The 19,415-nt window shown below is 54.8% G+C and overlaps 1 protein-coding gene across 5 annotated transcripts in view; it reads right to left on the reverse strand.

Annotated features, from left to right (window-relative positions):
• Positions 1–6,076: 6,076 nt before the first annotated feature.
• GTF2IRD1 (GTF2I repeat domain containing 1) overlaps positions 6,077–19,415 on the reverse strand; it is a 110,252-nt gene continuing 96,913 nt past the window's right edge. For all 5 annotated transcript variants that reach the window (XM_041748079.1, XM_041748080.1, XM_041748076.1 and 2 more), the window contains 5 exons: positions 15,685–15,762; positions 13,844–14,036; positions 9,950–9,987; positions 7,607–7,740; positions 6,077–6,479 (listed from right to left, as the gene is read on the reverse strand). In XM_041748079.1, the coding sequence (XP_041604013.1) occupies positions 6,411–6,479; positions 7,607–7,740; positions 9,950–9,987; positions 13,844–14,036; positions 15,685–15,762 (512 nt within the window). In that variant the 3' untranslated portion in view covers positions 6,077–6,410. The remainder of the gene's footprint in view (positions 6,480–7,606; positions 7,741–9,949; positions 9,988–13,843; positions 14,037–15,684; positions 15,763–19,415) is intronic.

Genomic DNA, 19,415 nt, shown 5'->3' on the forward strand with positions numbered 1-19,415 from the left:
AACCCCGGGATCATGATCTAAGCTGAAGGCCGATGTTCAACCACTGAGCCACCCAGGCGCCCCCATAGTGGCATTTTGACAACAATCTGCAAAAGTGTGAGCAAGGCAGAGTGCTTTCCATGCCTCTTACAGTGGCCTCCTTTGCCTCTTCTAGCACCTAGTGTCTCTCCTGAATCCCATCACCTGCACCATGTGGGGTGTTGCAGGGCCATCGGTGTGAAATCGAGGGCTTCTGAAGTCCAAACACTTGACCAGAAATAAACAGCAAGTTTTAGTGGTGAAAGAACAGACAGAGGCACAGTTCATGGTTCCTCCATAATGGATCCTGAGGTGGGGGAGGTAAGGTGGGAGCAAGATTACTGGAGTCACGTGGAAGGAGGACTTAGAGCTAAGGGATCATCCAGGTTCTGCTCCAGCAGGAAGGAATGTGATGGATTCATGCATTCCTGTGGCTCCCACTGAGCAGAACAGGCAATGGTTGGGGCTACAAGGGTAGGATGGTGAGCTGGCTCGACACCGTCCCTGCCATCGTGATGCTCAAAGCAGGGAAGACAGCCAGAAAATGACTGCCCAAGAATAAACTAGGACACATGGTAGTAATAATGTGATTCGATAAAAAGGAGATAAAGCTTAAAAATTATGTGCTAAGGGGGAGCATCTGCTGGGTGTTCTGGAACGGCCTCTGAGGTGGAGACTTCTTAGTGAGAGGTAAAGCTGGGGGGTGCCTGGGTGGCTCAGTGGTTGAGGATCTGCCTTTGGCTCAGGTTGTGATCTCAGTTTCCTGGGATGGAGTCCTGCATCGGGCTCCCCACAGGGAGCCTGCTTCTCCCTCTGCCTGTGTCTCTGCCTCCTCTCTGTGTCTCTCATGAATAAATAAATAAAATAATAATAATAATAAAAAGAAAGTAAAACTTCCCCCACTCTAAAGATGTTATAGTCATCTTTGGGGATTAAAAAAAAAAAAAAAAGGTAAAGCTGGAAGGAAGTGCTGCGCTGAGCTGGGAAGGAAGAAGAACTCCTAACCCAATGTGCAGACAGCCCCAAAGATGACATCTGAGGATGCATGGGGCAGAGACCAGATCATGCACAGAGCCTCAGGGCGGTTGGGTTCTGTTTTAACCCACACCTAGCTTCTCCCCACATCCCCCTTCGTATCATCAGATATCACCCAGGATAGATATTTTCGACAAGGGCAGTGCATCTTGAGAGAGCTGGCTGCCCTGAGACTCGCCTCCAGCCCTGCTCTTCTACTGATTTTGTGCCTCAGGTTCCCCACCGAAAAATCATTATTACTTTTTCTGAAGAGTATTTCCCCTTTCATTGGGCCACCACATGAAGTATTAAAAAAAAAAAAGGCTACTTTCCCTCTCCATCTTTTCTCCTCTTCTCTGGCTGGACCAGGTGGGAGGGCAGAGACTTTGCATCATTGGGCTTAGTAAACAACCTTCAATAATTTTTTAAAATTTTATTTTTGGGATCCCTGGGTGGCGCAGCGGTTTGGCGCCTGCCTTTGGCCCAGGGCGCGATTCTGGAGACCCGGGATCGAATCCCACATCGGGCTCCCGGTGCATGGAGTCTGCTTCTCCCTCTGCCTGTGTCTCTGCCTCTCTCTCTCTCTCTCTCTGTGGCTATCATAAATAAATTAAAAAAATTAAAAAAAATGTTTAAAATTTTATTTTTATTGGGCAACCCGGGTGGCTCAGCAGGTTAGCATTGCCTTCAGCCCAGGGTGTGATCCTGGGAACCTGGGATTGAGTCCCATGTCGGGCTCCCTGCATGGAGCCTGCTTCTCCCCCTGCCTGTGTCTTTGCCTCTCTCTCTCTCTCTGTGTCTGTCATGAATAAATAAATAAAATCTTTTAAAAATTTTATTTTTACTTTTGGGGTGCCTTGGTGGTGTAGTCGATTAAGCACCTGACTCTTGATTTTGGCTCCAGTGGTGATCTCAGGTTGGTGAGACTGACCCCTGCATCAGGCTCCATGCTCAGGTGCAGAGTCTGCTTGAGAGTCTCTCTCAATCTCCTGCTGCCACTCCCACTTGTGCTTTCTCTCTCTCAAATAAATAAGTAAATAAATAATTTTTTAATTAATTTTTGAAAGATTTCATTTATTTATTCGAGTGAGAGGGAGAGAGCACAAGCAGGGCAGAGAGGCAGAGGCAGAGGGAGAAACAGACTCCTTACTGAGCAGGGAGGCCTATGTGGGACTCTATCCCAGGACCCTGAGATCATGATCCAAGCCTAAGGCAGACACCCAAACGACTGAGCCACCCAGTGTCCCAATCAGTACACCTTTTCTCTTTTCTTGTTGTTAGATTTTTATTTATTTATTCATGAGAGACACACGGAGACAGGCAGAGACGCAGGCAGAGGGAGAAGCAGTCTCCCTGCAAGGAGCCGGATGAGGGACTCGATCCCAGGACTCTGGGATCATGACCTGAGCAGAAGTCAGAGGCTCAACCACTAAGCCACCCAGATGTCCCCAAATAAATAAATCTTTATTTTTAAAAAGAAATCTTTAAAAAAATAAATTTATTTTTAAGTAATCTCTATGCCCAACATGAGGCTTGAACTCAGAAACTTGAGATCAAGAGTCACCAGGCTCTATGGACTTAGCCTGCCAGGTGCCCCATAAGGTCTTGACTCCTTAAAAGAAGGCCCCTTGCAGGGCTATAGGGAATCCCTGCCACTGGAGCTCCGGATCACCTCCTTTTTAGCAGAAGGGGTGCACCTGGGCTGTGAAGGAGGCTGGCTGCAGGGGAGCAGGTGCCTGAGAGCCACCCCTCCCTCAGTTCCCCTCCCGCCTCACCCTAGCTTTGTCTCAGCGTTGATTATTGCTTTATTACTGTTTTCAATCAGATATAATTCCAGCATTTTCTATAATCTTGATCTTTTCACTGATACCAGATTTTTGTACAAAGATTTGTATATAAAATGATTATGTACCCACCAGAATACATTCCCCGGCAATTAGAATGTTTAAGATGCAGATCCTAACACTCCTTCTGCACATTCCTCATTTATTACTTTTGAAAATGTTTTGTGATTTTTTTTGGTGGATGTGTTTACAAATCCAATAACAATCCTCATTTAGAGTTGCAAAACACGAAGCCATTTTGAACCCAGACAGATGGCAGCTAAATGAACTTTAATTAAAGAATGAGCGCTTTGAATCAAATCACTTTAAAAAGTACAGTGCACTGAGATTCTGGAGAGGTTGCATAAACAGCATCTGGGCTCTTCTGCAGGAAGCAGGGCTGCGAGCGGGGAAGGGGAGGCATCCCCAGGGCTGCGGGCCGCCGAGGCGAGGGGGCGGGCAGCCTGCGGCCCAGGCACGCGCGCTCCCCGCCCTCGGTCCCGGTCCCGGTCCCGGCGCACGGCCCAGAGCGCAGGGCTCCCGGCAGGGGAGCGGCCAGGCCGCCGCGGCTTCTAGGGGTGTGCGGGGGGCACCCTCCTGCTTTATGCGATGGGGTCGGGCCCAAGGCGCCGGGCTGCGCCGCACAGCAGGCGTCACTGCCCAGTCGGCACGGCCCCGGCGCACGCAGGCGGACCCGGGAGGCCCCGCGGGCCCCGCCCCCCGCGCTGCCGCCCCTCGGGGCAGGAGCCACTTCCGGCCGCGGGGCGGGGCGGGGCTCGTCTCTAGGCGACCGGGAGGCGCCAGGCGGCCGGGGGCGGCGGGGGGGGGCGGTGCCCAGGGGGGGGCCGGGGGAGGCGGGGGGGGTGCCGGGGCGGGCTGCGGGGGGGGCCGGGGGGGGTGCCGGGGGCGGGCTGCGGGGGTGCCGGGGGGGGGGTGCCGGGGGCGGGCTGCGGGGGGGCCGGGGGAGCCGGGGGGCCGGGGGCGGGCTGCGGGGGGGCCGGGGGGAGGCGGGGGGTGCCGGGGGCGGGCTGCGGGGGTGCCGGGGGGGGGTGCCGGGGGCGGGCTGCGGGGGGGCCGGGGGAGCCGGGGGGCCGGGGCGGGCTGCGGGGGGGCCAGGGGAGGCGGGGGGGTGCCGGGGGCGGGCTGCGGGGGTGCCGGGGGGGGTGCCGGGGGCGGGCTGCGGGGGGCCAGGGCCGGGGGGGGGTGCCGGGGGCGGGCTGCGGGGGGGCCGGGGGGGTGCCGGGGGCGGGCTGCGGGGGGGGCCGGGGGGGGTGCCGGGGGCGGGCTGCGGGGGGGGCCGGGGGGGGTGCCGGGGGCGGGCTGCGGGGGAGCCGGGGGAGCCGGGGGGCCGGGGGCGGGCTGCGGGGGCCGGGGGCGGGCTGCGGGGGGGCCCGGGGGGCCGGGGAGGGGTGCCGGGGGCGGGCTGCGGGGGAGCCGGGGGAGCCGGGGTGCCGGGGGCGGGCTGCGGGGTAGGCGGGGGAGCCGGGGTGCCGGGGGCGGGCTGCGGGGGAGCCGGGGGTGCCGGGGGCGGGCTGCGGGGGAGCCGGGGGGGCCGGGGGCGGGCTGCGGGGGAGGCGGGGGGGCCGGGGGCGGGCTGCGGGGTAGGCGGGGGGGGGGGGGGGGGGCCGGGCTGCGGTGGGGCGCCCGGGGGGCCGGCGCTCCTGCTCGGGGGCCGCGGTGGAGGAGGAGGGGAGGGGTGGGAGGCAGGGGACGAGAGTGGAGGAGAAGGTCCCCGCCGGCCGAGGAGCTGGCACGCAGGTCTAGGGGGCTGGAGGGCAGATGCAAGAGTGCCTTCTAGTCCACAGTTTCTGCCCTTGACAGCGGTGGTGGCTGTGGGCGCGCCCCAGCCCTGAGCCTGGACAGGGAGGGGCAGGGGTCTGAGGGTGCGGTGCGGAGCCCTCGTGGGTCCCTGGGTCCGGGGCGCTGGGACGAGGGAGCAGGCGGTGGCAGCAGCAGACGGGGCAGCGGTGTGGGCGCCGCGTGCCAGCCTTGCGGCTTCTGGCTTCTGGCATCTTTCCAGGACGGAGCGGAGTCCGGAAGGCGGGGCCGGGGCCTCCCCTCGGGGCGCTGCGCTCTGGGCACCGGGCTGACCCTGGGGGTTGGCAGACGCTCCTGGCCGGTTTTGATCACTTAATTGGCTGAGTCACAGCTCAGCTCCTCCAAGTGGTAGGCCCGCTTCTGGCCCTTGGCTTGCCCCTGTAGTCACCCTGACCCCTCCATGCCCGAGCCTGCCTGTCCAATTGACTTCCGAGTCCTGCTGGCTGACCTTGTTCTGCTCCACCTGGCTGGATCCGGGGCCAGCTCTCCTGGAGCCCCTACAGGAGCCTCCGGTGTGGTCTCCCAGCTTCTCCTTCCTTCCTCACCGCCCTCCAAGGCACTCCCTGCTGGAAGGTGGGCCCTTCCATAATGCAGATCCAGTGGTGGCCCCCCCCAGGCTGCCTCTTCCTGGCCCACAAGGCCAGCAGAAAAAAGGGGTGCAGGCTGGCCCCAGGGTGCATGGCTCAGCTGAAGAACCCAGGCTGCATTCCTGCTGCACTCACCCCTTCAACCTGGCTCCCTGTGTGGGGTGCGGCGCACAGCCCACTGGGCATCCCCACTGATCCCTCATCTTGCCTCCAGGCACTCTCTGTTCCTGGAACGCCCAAGGTCTCGGGCAGCCTCCCAGCCTTGGCACAAGCGGCTCTCCTAGAACACCATTCAGCTTTGCCCTGCCAACCCTCACTGTGCTCTTTAAGTCTCCTCTTCAGAGATGGTCCTTGATTCGGTGCTGAAGTCACCCTGCCTTGTGCTCCCAGGGTTCCCTGCCTTCCCCACCCACGTGAATGGGCCGAGCCGCCCAGTGCCAGGCCCTTTTGATCTGTCCCCTTCCTTCATCTTCTCACCTGCCACCAGAGTGGCCTTTCTGAGACACAGCTGTGACCCATCACTGCTGCTCAGATGCCCTGAGCTCTATCAAAAATCCCACCCCCCCACCCCTTCGGCCCCAAAGCAGAGCCCCTTCGCCAAGCCACCTTCTCTCCAGCCATGGAGATCCCAGCCTTGACGATTATATTTAATACCTTAGACTTCACCTGTTACTCAGCACGACAGACCCCTGTTGCCACCCTGTGCACTCCCCAAGGCCAGGGGGTCAGTGTGCCACCTGCCCTTACATGGCACCTCATCCGGAAGTCACACGGCCCCAGCAGCAGAGAGAGAAATAAGAGAAGTCAGCCCCAGACACCAGGACCCAGTGGGGGACAGGGACACTGCCTCTGCTTTGGCAAGGAATGGTGGGGGGACCTTGGTGGGCCATCTGAGCTGTGTTTCCTGACCTTGTCCCAGTGACAGCCGCAGTTGTAATTCCAAACGAGAATACTCAAAAGTTATAAGCAAGCGCAAATTTTTTTTTTTTTTTTTTTTTTACTTATTTAAAAAGGCCTTGGTGGCAGGAATATAGTGTAAAAATCATTGGAAAAACTAAAAGGCATCGATACATATCCGAATATACACTTTGTACATAAATTACATTTCCTTTAGTCTTTCTGAGTGAGGTCCTGATTTCAGCATTGAGGTCTAGTAATTCAGAGGTCCTGGGAGCTGCACGTTCAGGCCGGCATAGTCCACCATGTACATTGGCCATTGCTAGAAAGAGGGGACAAATGGTCTGGGTTAGGACTCCAGATGACACGGAAAGAACGCCAGACCACTTAGCTCTACTTTCAGAAGGGCCTTCTCAGATGCTATTCACTCTGAGGCGGCTGGAGGTCCAGGGAGGGGATGTGACCTGTCCAAGGTCACACAGTCCACCAGTGGCCATGGAGCCTGGGCTGGGGCCTTCTGACCTGTTCCCACCTGTCCCAGGCACTACTCATGTGGACCAGATGGGATTGAGGAGTGGCTCTGAACACTCCCAGGTGGTCACCCCCACAAACTCAGCCCTCTCCAGGGCTTATGCTCCAAAGAGTCCTGTCTCTTGGATGTGGGAAGAACTAGGGACCCCCTATAGGCACTCGTAGGTGGGGAGAAAGGTACAGCCTGAACTTTGGGGTTTCCTAGGAAAGGGGTTAGAGGGAGGCACGGTCAAAAATAAATCCCCAAATCATTTTCAAATGTGCTCCAGTATTCTCCCCACTGGACTCAGGATTTCAAAGCTAGTATTTTGAGATAAGAAAGAACTGGCAAGTGTGTGTGCCCCTAAAATGAGCTCTTCCTCTTGGATGGGAGAGAACCCAATCCAACCACATGGCAGGATAGGAGGAGCTTGCAGGTGGGCCATCCATCCACCATCCACCACCGCTGACCACAGTGAGGCCACAGTCAACCAGCCCTTGACCCTTGTTTCCCTCCTCCGTACCCTGTGGGTAACACCCACACCTCACAGGGCTGTGGTGAGGCCCAGAGCGCATGATATGAGCACAGAGATTAACTTAGCATCTGGCAACCCGGGAACCTGAGAGTCAGCTCTGGGTACTGCTCTGGCACCGCCCAGGGGAGTCCCCTACCCTCTCCCAGCTTCGGCTTGCCCACATGCCCAGTGGGGGTGTGGCTTCCTGCCCAGGTGCACGTGAGCAGCCCGATGACAGGCCTGGGCTACCTCTCCAGTAGGTCCGGCAGATGGGTGTGCAACCCTGAGGCCAAGGAGCCCCACTCAGAGCTTACTTAGTGCCTCCCTGCACCCCAAACCCATGTCCCACAGCAGACGGCCTGGCCCAAGCGCAGGGTGAAGGCCAAAGAGCAGGGCGGTCAGGTCCGGATCTGTGCAACTTTACCACGAGTGAGATCTGGTTGGTGGATGCCACAGACTCCGGGTTAGAGGATGAGGAGGAGGAAGACGAGGAGGAGGAGAAGGAGTTCCCTTCAGAAACCCGCTTTCTCTTGCGCTTGGGAATGCTGCTGTCTTTGGCTGGTGGGAGAAAAGGCTGTTGACATCTCATGCCGGCTGCTGTGTCTGCGCTTTGAACCCCCTTTGAACCCCCCTGGAGAAGGCTTTTTTTTTTTTTTTAAACGGAGGGAAGGCTTTTATTTTCATGTTTCAAGTCCTCTTCTCGGCATTCAAGGCTCCAGACCTCCCTGCCGCTCCCCCCACCCTCGGGTGGCCAAGGCCCATCCCTCCAACCTCCTGCCTTAGCTGGGTCCCACAGCCCAGTGGTCATCTGCCTGCCTTTGCTAACACAAGCCTCATCCCCCAGGTGTGCCTCCCAAGTGGGCTCAGTTCGGGCCCAGGTCTTCCTGATACCATCCCCAGACCATACCATCCCCAGACCATACCATCCCCAGACCACCCAATGGGGTCAGGCCTCCCTGGAACTCCCAGGGCCTAGCATCCCACAGGGAAGGGCTCGGCCTTGGGCCTTGGAGAAAGTCACTTAAAGTTACTCGGCCCTTGTCCTTCATTTCCTCTCAGATGAAATATGAGTCAGATCCTGCAGGGTTGCTGGGAGGCTCCCGTGGGTGACCTGCCTGGGCCTCCAGATCTACTTAACAATCGAGAACTAGTACTGTCGCTATTGTTAACTGTGGATAATGCTATGACAAATGACCGTTCACAAGTACAGCAGTTCACAGCAGGCAGTGTACCCATGGAAAGAGACTGTGCTTTACAATCGAAAGTCCTAGATTCAAATTCCATTACCGCCAATGCTAGCTCTCTAGCATTAACCTCTCTGAGCCAAATGGGAAAAACAGTGTGATGTGAGACTCAAAGGAGATTATGTGTATGAAAGAGCCCAGCACAGGGCAGGACTCAGCAGGTGTTCTGTGGCTGCAGAATTAAATTGATATGAATATAAGAGACTTGGAAAAGATTTGCAACTGTGTGTCACACAAGTAGGGTTTGGTGCTTGACTGAGCGGCCAGCTCACTGAGTAGACACCAGAAGGGTTGTGATAACACAGTATGAACACTGGCTGGGCCCATGAAGTGGCTGTTTGTCCAACTGGCGGAGACAAATCAGAGGCTGGGGGGTCTGTGACATGGCATAATCAGACATCCTGGGAAACAGAAGACTCAGGGCAGAAGGAGCTCAGGGAATGGGCCAGAGACAAGGGATTTTTGTAGGAGGCCTCACGTGAACAATGAAGGCAGAGGTGCTGGCCAAGGGCCATGGCCAACCTGGGGTCACTCTAAGACCCCAAAGATGGCCATGGTGGAGTGTTGGATGCAAGTTATGGCATCTGTGCTCCGAGAATTTGTCCTAAACTCTCCTCCCAAGGCCTCAGCAGAGTCTTCTGCCCCTCTGCCTTTGACCTAGAACAGCTCCCAAATCTGTCACCTCCCTACTACAAATCTGGTGTGACCAGTGCAGGACAGAGGGAGGGGGCTCCTGGTTGGGCTGTGCCACCCTAGGCCCATTCTAGAGGTGGGGCCTCGGGTCTCAGGCCAGGATGGGGGCCCATCACAGTGCCCACTGAGCACTTGCTGGGACTGCAGCTTAGATGGATGGCTCAAGGTGGCCACCAAGTCTCCTTGTGGACCTGCTAACCCCCCTTCCTTCTCTGGGCTTCAGCTTCCCAGCTGCACAATGTGTTTGGGACTATATCTGTGTATTTTAATCAGTGGTATGCCTCCAAATCACCCACCCAGGGAAACACCCCCCATCCCCGGGGTACATCTTCTCAGGCAGAACCATCATACCAGATGGTCTCCCAGCTTCCTGTGAACTCATAGGTTCTAAGAGACAATGTCTGGTGCAGATGTGTGTTCTGCAAATACAGGGAGAATGGTGGGGTATCCCCTATGCCCAGCCCATCTCAGCCACTTGGCCTGCCCCCCTCTGCTGGTATTGTCCCTGTCTTCCCCAGGTGGCTTCTATGATCCCACCTACTGTCCTCTCCTCCTGGCTCTGGCCTGCTCCCATCATCCCTAGCTGAGGTGACACACTCAGCTGTGCTATGGCAGGGTCCCCCCTTGACGGACAACTGCAGGCTCCCTGGGGCCTTCCAGGGACACTGGCCTGCAGGGGGAAGTCTCAGGCTCCCTGTGGACGTACTGGGCAGAGGGCACTATACTTCCTCAGGGTGGTCAGCTACCTACCACATGCCACCTGGGCCAGATCTGCCCACAGACCTGGTCCCCAAGAGGCAGTGAGGTGGTCTCTTCAGTCTCCACCTTACCTGGCACCTTGGCATCATTGCAGATTTCTGCGAAAGGTCTAAAACAGAAAGAAAGGAGGTGGCAGTTAGAAAATGGGGCTTCCTCTCTTTCTTCTCACCTGCCCCCTGAATGTGGATGACACCTCTCATGAGATGAGAGGCTGTGGCTGCCACTGGAGTGCCAGCTAAGACCCGGATGGAAATGGTGAGCACCCCTGAGACCATGCAGTATCCTGCCAGGCCAGCTGCCCCTCTGCTGCTGGGTTCCTGGTCTAGAAATTGACAGTGTCACCTGACCAAGTGATCAGAAATATGTGCCCAGGGTGCCCAGCTGGCTCAGTTGGTCAAGCATGAGGCTCTTGATCTTAGGGTCATGAATTTGAGCCCCGTGTTGGGTGTAGAGATGACTTAAATAAATCAATTAAAAAAAAAATGTGTGCCTGGATTTAGATAAATGCATATTCATCAAAATACTATTTTTATATATCTTTTAATTATAATTTTATTATTTTACTTTTAGCATTATTTATACAACCCCCCCTCCCAAATGAGATGCAGCCTAAGTGTCCATCAGTAGAGGACATTATGGGCCATCTATAAAGATGATGGGTCAGTCACCAAAGGGAATCATGAAGGATGTGGATAATGTTCGAGCATGTACAAGACAGCCAGACGAGAGGGCGCCTGGGTGGCTCAGTGGTTGAGTGTCTGCCTTCAGCTCAGGGCGTGATCCCAGGGTCCTGGGATTGAGTCCCGCATCAGGTTCCCCACAGGGAGCCTGCTTCTCCCTCTGCCTATGTCTCTGTCTCTCTCTGTGTGTCACATGAATAAATAAATAAATAATATTAAAAAAAAAAAGGGGGGCAGCCCCGGTGGCGCAGCCGTTTGGCGCTGCCTGCAGCCTAGGGTGTGATCCTGGAGACCCGGGATCGAGTCCCATGTCGGGCTCCCTGCATGGAGCCTGCTTCTCCCTCTGCCTGTGTCTCTGCCTCTAGTCTCTCTCTCTGTCTCTGAATAAAAGAAATAAATCTTAAAATAATAATAATAATAATATATTAAAAAATCCCTTAAAAAAGACAGCCAGATGAGAAACAGCAAGTTGCTCTGCCCCTCCCCCCTGCTCGCTCAAGTGCTCTCTAATAAATAAATAAAATCTTAAAAAAAAAAATCTTATGTAAAATTGAATAGAAAATGTGAGTAGGGGAAAAAGTTCGAAATCAATGCATCACACGGTGTTAGCCTTAAAGAGGAGAGTTAGTTATGGTTATCTCCTTTTTTTCTTGGAAACAAGAAAAGTTTCCAAGAAATGTTTTTGTTTTCAAGTTTGCTGTATTTTCTTTTTATCGAGGTATAATTTTTTTTTAAAGACTTTATTTATTTATTTATTTATTAATTTTTATTTATTTATGATAGTCACAGAGAGAGAGAGAGGCAGAGACACAGGCAGAGGGAGAAGCAGGCTCCATGCACCGGGAGCCCAATGTGGGATTTGATCCCGGGTCTCCGGGATCGCGCCCTGGGCCAAAGGCCGGCGCCAAACCGCTGCGCCACCCAGGGATCCCTAAAGACTTTATTTATTTATCTGAGAGAGGGAGCACATGAGAGCGAGCACAAGCCAGAGGCAGGGAGATGGGCACAGGCAGGCTTCCAGCTGAGCAGAAAGCCTGACTCAGGACCCGACCCCAGGACTCCGGGATCATGACTTGAGCTAAATGCAGATGCTTAACTGACTGAGCCACCCAGGCACCCCTTTATTGAGGTATAATTGATATATGACATCATAGTAGTTTCAGGTGTGCAACATAATGATTCAGTATTTGTATATACTGTGAAATCACCACGTAAGTCTGGTTAATATCTGTCACCATACAGTGTTACAAAATCTTTTTTTATTTTTTAAGATTTTAAGTACTCTCTACACCCAATGTGGGGCTTAAACTCACAACCGTGAGATTAAAAATCACATGATCGGGCAGCCCCGGTGGCGCAGCGGTTTGGCACCGCCTGCAGCCCAGGGCATGATCCTGGAGACCCGGGATCGAGTCCCACGTTGGGCTCCCTGCATGGAGCCTGCTTCTCCCTCCGCCTGTGTCTCTGCCTCTCTCTCTCTGTGTCTCTATGAATAAATAAAATCTTAAAAAAAAAAAAAATCACATGATCTACCGACTGAACCAGCTAGACACCCCACAAAATCTTTTTTTCTTCTGATGATTTTTAAGATCTACTTTCTTAGCAACTTCCAAATGTGCAATAAACTATTATTAACTATAGTCATAGCAACTATGGTGTGATTTATTTTTATTTGTGTTCTTAATTTTTTTTCTTATTTTTTTTTTTATTTTTAAAGTAATCTCTACACCCAATGTGGAACCCAAACCCACAAACCTTAGATCAAGCATTGCATTGAGCCAGCCACGTGCCCCTAAAAATAATCTAATAAACTATTGTAATTTTAAAAAAAGACCATAAGGATACATGGTGGCAGTTATCTCTGGATGATGGGAGTACTAAATATTATTTTATAAATATATTGAAATGGGTAAAAATTAATGGTATAGTTAGAAAAAGCCAAACAAACACCCATGAATGTTGGGGCTGTGTGTCTGAGCAGGAAGGGGCTAGAATCAGAACACCTGGAGCTATAGACTGAAAGTCTGTGTCCTCTCCACACCCCAAATTTGTATGTGGGAACCTAATCCCGATGCAATACTGGGAGGTGGGGCCTTTGGGAGAGATGAGGTCAGGAGGGAGAAGCCCTTAGAAGGAGATAGTACCCTCAGAAAAGAGGCCCCAGAGAGCTCCCTTGCACCTTTTTCTTTTTCTTCTTCTAAGATCTATTTATTAGAGGAACGTGCTCATGAGCAGGGAGAGGGGCAGAGGGAGAGAATCCTCAAGCAGACTCCTCGCTGAGCACAGAACCAGACTCTACTCAGGGCTCAATCCGACGACCCCAAGATCATGACCTGAGCTGAAGCCAATAGTTGGATGCTTAACTGACTGAACCCCCAAGGAGCCCCTCCCTCACCCCTTCTAACACGTGAGGACTCGTGCGAGAAGATGGTTGTCTAGGAACTAGGAAGCGGGTCCTCTCCTGACCCTGAATCTGTCACCACCTTGATCTTGGACTTCCCAGCCTCCAGAACTGCGAGAGCCAAATGCGTGTTGTTTATAAGCCACCTGGTGTGTCTGGTGTGTCGTATTGTGTTACAGGGACTTGGATGGAGTAAGATAGCTGGGTTTGTGTTCCAGCTGACTCACCATGACTTACACCAGCCCTTTCCTCACTCTGGGTGTCAGTTTCCTTATGTTTATGTGTTGTTGTTTTTTAAGATTTTCTTTATTGGGGCACCTGGGTGGCTCAGTGGTTAAGCATCTGCCTTTGGCTCAAGTCATGATCCGGGGACCTGAGATTGAGTCCTGCATCGGGCTCCTCACAGAGAGCCTCCTTCTCCCTTTGCCTCTGTCTCTGTCTCTCTGTGTCTCTCATGAATAAATAAATAAAATCCTAAAAAAAAAAAAAAAAATCTTAAAAGATTTTATTTATTTTACAGAGAGAAAGAAAGCACAAGCAGGGGGGAACAGCAAAGGGGGAAGGAGAAGCAGGCTCACCACTGAGCAGGGAGCCCAATACAGGACTCAATCCCAGGACCCGGAGATCATGATCTGAGCTGAAGTCAGATGCTTAACTGACTCACACAGGTGCCCCCCGTTTCCGCATATCTAAGATGAGACTGTTAAGCTAGCTTGTCTCCTGGATTCCGTGCAAGCAGGAGGCACTTGCCTGCCTATCTGTGTCTGTCTCTCTCGTCTCCTGGCTGCACCTGCTTTGGGAACTTCCCGACCGGATGCAAGCAGTCTTCTTCCCATGGCCCTTGCCCACTCTGCCCACCCTGCCCTGGGCACTGGGGCACTCACTGGAGCTGGTTGATGATGACCATGCGCACGTGCTCCCGGGCCTTCAGGATCTTCTCCAGCCGGTGGATGTCATACGTGTTGGGGTTCCGGAAGGGGATATCGTCAGGCAGGCCCGTGACCTCAACGGCATCAGGGCTGTCCCGGATCAGTTTATAAGGGACCAGGACAGGCCGGTTCAGCCCCAGGGCCTCACCTACAGGACACAGTGGGTCAGCGCAAGGAGAAGTTGTCCCCAGGTTAGAGGCTAAGTAAGCCCTCTAGGGAAAGGGCTGGATCCTGGCACATTCTAGCTCAGCAGCCACTGTACTAGAGCTTAAAAAATCAAAACACACACACACACCCTTTTTAAAAATCCACTTAGAAGTAAAAATCTAATGCCCAGTGCTGACCATTAAAACAGATGCTTCCACATGTGCCTGGTGCAATGATTTCACATGTGCCTGATTTGTGAAGTGTGCATACCTGGAACTGACAAATGAGGATGTCTGCCTAAAATCTACTATCATGTTAGAAAAAATACAAAGTTCTTACTTAAATATTTATGGATGATATGAAAGGGTGTCTTGGGTTTGTTTTCAAAAATTTAGAAGTGTGTACACGGAAAGAGAAGAAGTGACATTGGCAAGATGCTAGTGATCATAGGAGCTGGCTTTGGGTGATGGGGTGGCTCACTACGCTGTCCTCCCGCATCTGTACACATTTGAATTTTGATTTCACAATAAGTGAAAAGGACGACCCCCGCCCCCCTCCACCAACCACCAGCAGAGTCGCTTCTCACTCTCAAAGTGAAACCCCAACTCCTCGTTAGGCCTGCCTGGGCCTCCCTGAACATCGGGGGCCTCCCCCAGCTGCTTATTCCAGGCCCTCTGGCCTCCTAGCTGGTGTCCAGTCACCCAGCTGTCCCAGCCGCCTGGCAAGCTTTTCCTGGCCTGTGTGTTCCCTCCTGACACTAGGTCTGGGCTAATGTGTCCCATCTTCCCAGGGGCTTTCCTGCCCCATCCCCATGCCCAGCACCCCTCCTTGTCCTGCTACTGGGGTTTTGAGTTTTGTCTTTTCCTTTATCACTCTCCAAAATTCTACTTAAACATATTTTTTATCACTGCCTGTCTCCCTGCAACAAAATGGAAATAATACTAAACTCATCACAAATAAAATGTAACATATACAAAACATCTAGCATACACAGTCTGGCAGCTCAATGATCTAGAAAGCTCAACTGTACTTGGCTGTAACCATATTATTATTATCTATTATCTTAAGATTTTATTTTATTTTAAAGATTTTATTTTTAAGTAATCTCTATACCTAATGTGGGGCTTGACGCTGTGACCCTGAGATCAAGAGTCGCACGCTCTACCCACTGAGCCAGTCAGGTGCTCTGTAACTGTATTAATTGTCCCACCTGGGCTGCGCCCGAGCACCCAGGATGCCTTCACCTAGCATCGCATGGCCCTTACTTATTCTGTGTCCACCTCCCTTCACAGATTCTGAGCCCCAGGAGGACAGGGATCGGACCCTGCCCCACAGCTCAGTGTGTGTTGGGCAGATGCAGGAGCAAAGCCCTTGGCAGTGGGCATGGGCTCTGCTGCACAGCCCACCCCTACAGGAGTGGAGATGCTGACCACCACCATTGCCCTGGGCGCTCCTGACAGGTTCTTTCCCCTTCCTCAGACGGGTAGGCTCCCACCAGTCATGGGCAGGGCAGCTGTGTCCCCAGGAAGCAGGCAGGCCAGCTGGGGGGAAGTGGAGGAGACCAGGTTGGCTGCAGAGGGAAGGAGGGGCAGCCAAGGAAGGCGGCCCCGCACACCCTGCCCCATGGGCCCTGCTCCTCACGCACTGACCGTATTTCTCATTGAAGAGCTCCTTCACCTGCTCGCGGAGGATCACCTTCTCCCCTAGTCTGTTGGCGTCATCTTCATCTACAAGAGGAAGACAGGGGGGCTGTGAAGGGTGGTACCCAGATGGGCCCTTGGATGGGCTCCTGCATGGCATCCCCAACCCTCACCTGCTGGAGCCTTCGTGCCAAGCCCTGCCCACCGAGATGATCATCAGGCAGCTGTGTTTCTGGCCCCGGTTGTCTGTTTATATCAACCCATCCATCCCCACTTCTCTGAACAACTTCCCCAGCACAGGACCCCCTACCCCCGACCCGTGTCAGGCATGGAGCACTCTGAGGCTGGAGAGGCAGTGAGCCTCCTTGGAGGAACCCCCAGTCTAGTGGGGGTGGTACACACAGTGTCCACCCATGAGTGTGACAGGCAACATGCGGCAGGAGTCTGGGTGCCCACCCCCCTCTGCAAATCTGGGCAGGCCTCCTGGGGGAGGCTGTTTGAGTGTCCTCTCAGAAGGCAGGCAGGCAGCTTCTGCTGGATGGGGGTGGGCTGGGAAGGTGTGGAAGGAAGTAACGCAGGCGAGGGCACCAAAGGGTAAGATCATGGTTTGTTGGACCTGGGCTGACGCACAAGGTGGTACCAGGGGCGCTGGCAGGATTGAGCGGGGCTGTCAGACACTCGCTCCAGCTGCCTGGCAGGGCCTGAGCCTGAGGCTTGTGACCAGGGAGTCAGGCATGCAGGGGGAGTGTTTGGGGCTGCAGCCTCTGCACCCAGGACCTCTGTGGGCACCTGCTCTTGGACCTTTGGCTCCCCTTGCTCCCATCCTCGGTCTGAAGGAGCAGCAGGTCAGGTGAGCCCTGAGATGGGGCCTGGGCCAGGCTGGGGGGTGTGGGGAGTGGGGAGGCAGAGGGCGTGGATGGGATGGAGGGGTCCCGGGGGCAGAGGGGCCTGCAGGCTATTGCCCCGGGCTGGGGAGGGAGTTGGCTGGGCCTCCGGGCAGGCGGGCAGACAGGGGTGGGTGTGGGGAGCAAGCAGGCCGGGAGCCAGGGCCTGGGAGACGCGGGGCAGGACAGACAGAAGGAGTTTGTGCAGAAAAACAACTCCTGTGTTAATGTGGAAAATCTCACAGAACTCAGTTCAGCTTTGGAGGCCAAGTCAGGAGCTGCACCTAGCGGGCTGGGCTGGGCTCTGCACCGCGTCTCTGCCGCCCAGGACGACCCTGGCCTCGGGTGTGTGTGTGTGTCCAGCCCTCCCCACGCACCCACCGCCAGGGGAGGGCCCCCCTCCCAGCCTGATGCCCCTTCTTCCCGGGGCTCCTTCCCTGCTGCCTGGGCCCCTGAAGGCCGGCGGGCCGGCTGTGGTCCCGGTCATGCCCACGCTCCCCTGAAACGAGATGTGCCGTATCTCAGACTTCCTGCAGAAGAGCCTTCAACCGTGGCCACCCAGCCCCCGGGGTGCCCGAGACCCTGCACACGTCACGTATCCCACACAACGTCCTCCTCGTGTGTCCCCCTCTCGGGGAGTAAGGCCCCACCAGCCGGGCCGAGCCACGGAACTCAGCCCCACGTAGAGCCGTCCTTCCACATCCGCCCTCCAGGTGGTCCTCAGGACCCCACACTGACAAGCATCTACCTGACCCTCTTCCAGGTCCTGTGGACAAGCTGACACAGTCCTGGGGTCAGGGCCCCTGAGAGCCTGCAGGGAGGCGGCAGAGGTTTTCCACACCCACCCCACCCCCTTGCCACCGGGGATTCCTCTGGTGGCCGGGATTCCGAAGAGACATGCGGCACCCCACAGGACAGGGAAGGACGGCCTGGATTCCCATAAATGAGTGTCACATGCTCTGCTGGCAGCTTTCCCGGGCACCGTCATGGCCACCCCTCCCCACAGCTGAGGATGCAGAGGCTCAGAGAGGTTAAATAGCTTCCCCAAGACCACACAGCTGCTAAGTGCCTGGAATAGTCCATCTGTCTGACCAAGAGCTCTGGGTTCCCCAAGATCTCGGTCTCCCTGTCTGTGGAAAGAAGGGCTGATCTTCGGGATGTTTCCTCTAAATCTCTTGTCCTATAAGCTCACAGTCCTGAGTCTCTGTCTCTTCCGGGGCCCAGGGCAGGGCCAACAGGGCTGTTCTCCACAAAGCCAGGCAGTGCATGCACAGGACCTCAAGGACGAGCCCGGTACGCTGAGGTCACTGTGGCTGGGGACACGGTGGTCTCCTGTGTGTGCAGGTGTGTCTGCTACCCTGCCCTGGCCTCGAGGCTCTGGCGGCTGTGTGGACAGAGAGAAGCACACGTGGGGCAGGCCTGAGCCTCACCTTGGTAGAAGCCACACCAGGCTCCAGAAGGGCACAGAACCTAAAGCCACAAACCCAGGCTTGTGCCAGCCACGTGAGGGTTGTGTAATGTCCCCTCTCAGTGTTTCTGTTCACTGTCCTGACACAATATTTGTCTTGGACAAATATTTCACGAAGACCATCCCGCCTGGATATGGTGTTGTTCCTGGGCATTTAGCACAGACCACAGAAGACAGCCCTGGTCCCAAGCAGGGGATGGTGAGTGACATGTGGTGACCCACTGGCCTTGATAACTATCAGTTCAGGGCACATAGGGGGACTCTAACCCAGCTGAGAATCAGGGAGGGCTTCCCAGAGGGGATGGCCACACTACCCATGGGATGCAGCCTCCTCTGTGTGCTGGGGCTCCCGGTATCCCGTGGGTGCTAAAAACACATCAGTGTCTAAGTCCTGCTTGATCTGGAGGGGGAGGGGAGAGCACCCCCAGACTCTTAGCCTCAGTGGCTATCAAGGAGGAGTGACACCATGGGTCGCAAAGAGGAAGAGCAGTCGGGTCCTGATGGAAATGGTGGGAGCAGTGAAATGTCAGCAAAGTGGGACCTGGGTGGCCTGAGGGACGCTGGTGGCACTGGGAAGTGTCCCTGACACCTCTGGAGGGTGCTGGGGGGCTAGGTGCTGCTGGGTAGTAAATACATCCTGTGTGCACACCACCAGGTCTCAGAAAGGGTGTCTCCTGGCTTCTCCTAACTCTTCATTTTTATTATTTATTAATTTTAAAAACATTTTTATTGTTCTGTTTTTATTTAATTTGAAGGAAAGGAGTTACATTTTTCTTAAAGGACATATTTTTGAATGAAACAGGCTAGGGTAGGCTCTGGCTGGGGCTGGAGGGGAGACAGCCCCTGCCCGTCTGGGTGCTCAGAGGGAAGCAGACGTGGGGTGGTAAAGGCGGACCACAGGGGCGGAGAACCCCCGCCCCTGCCCAGCGTGGTGTCCCTGCTTCAGCCCCAAGCAGGAGAGCCATGCTCCCTGTTGGCCTGGGTGGCCCAGCCAAGTGGCCCACTGGGTAGGTTGTGGGCAGGTCCTGAGACCCCTTCCCAACAGCCAGGCTCCTGCCACCACTGTCACACACTCACCAGCTGAAGAGGGTGTGGCCAGGCCTGCTGGGTCACTGGGGAATGGTCCCCCGGAGTCTGGTCTGCTTGCGGGCAATAAACGACCAGGAAACTGCCTCAGAGGACACGGGGTGGGGTGGAGAGAGCTTAGTCACTGGGGCCCTGTGGGGCCTCAGCCATAAACCCAGTCTGAAGGGCAGCCCAATGGCCAGGAGTTAAGTGTTTACTCTGATAGCTGACAGCTTGGGTTCAAATCCTACCTCTGTTATTAGCTTGTGACCTTTTCTTTTTTTAATAAATTTATTTTTTATTGGTGTTCAATTTACCAACAT

Source organism: Vulpes lagopus, chromosome 3, assembly GCF_018345385.1.
Source record: "Vulpes lagopus strain Blue_001 chromosome 3, ASM1834538v1, whole genome shotgun sequence".
Taxonomy (NCBI): domain Eukaryota; kingdom Metazoa; phylum Chordata; class Mammalia; order Carnivora; family Canidae; genus Vulpes; species Vulpes lagopus.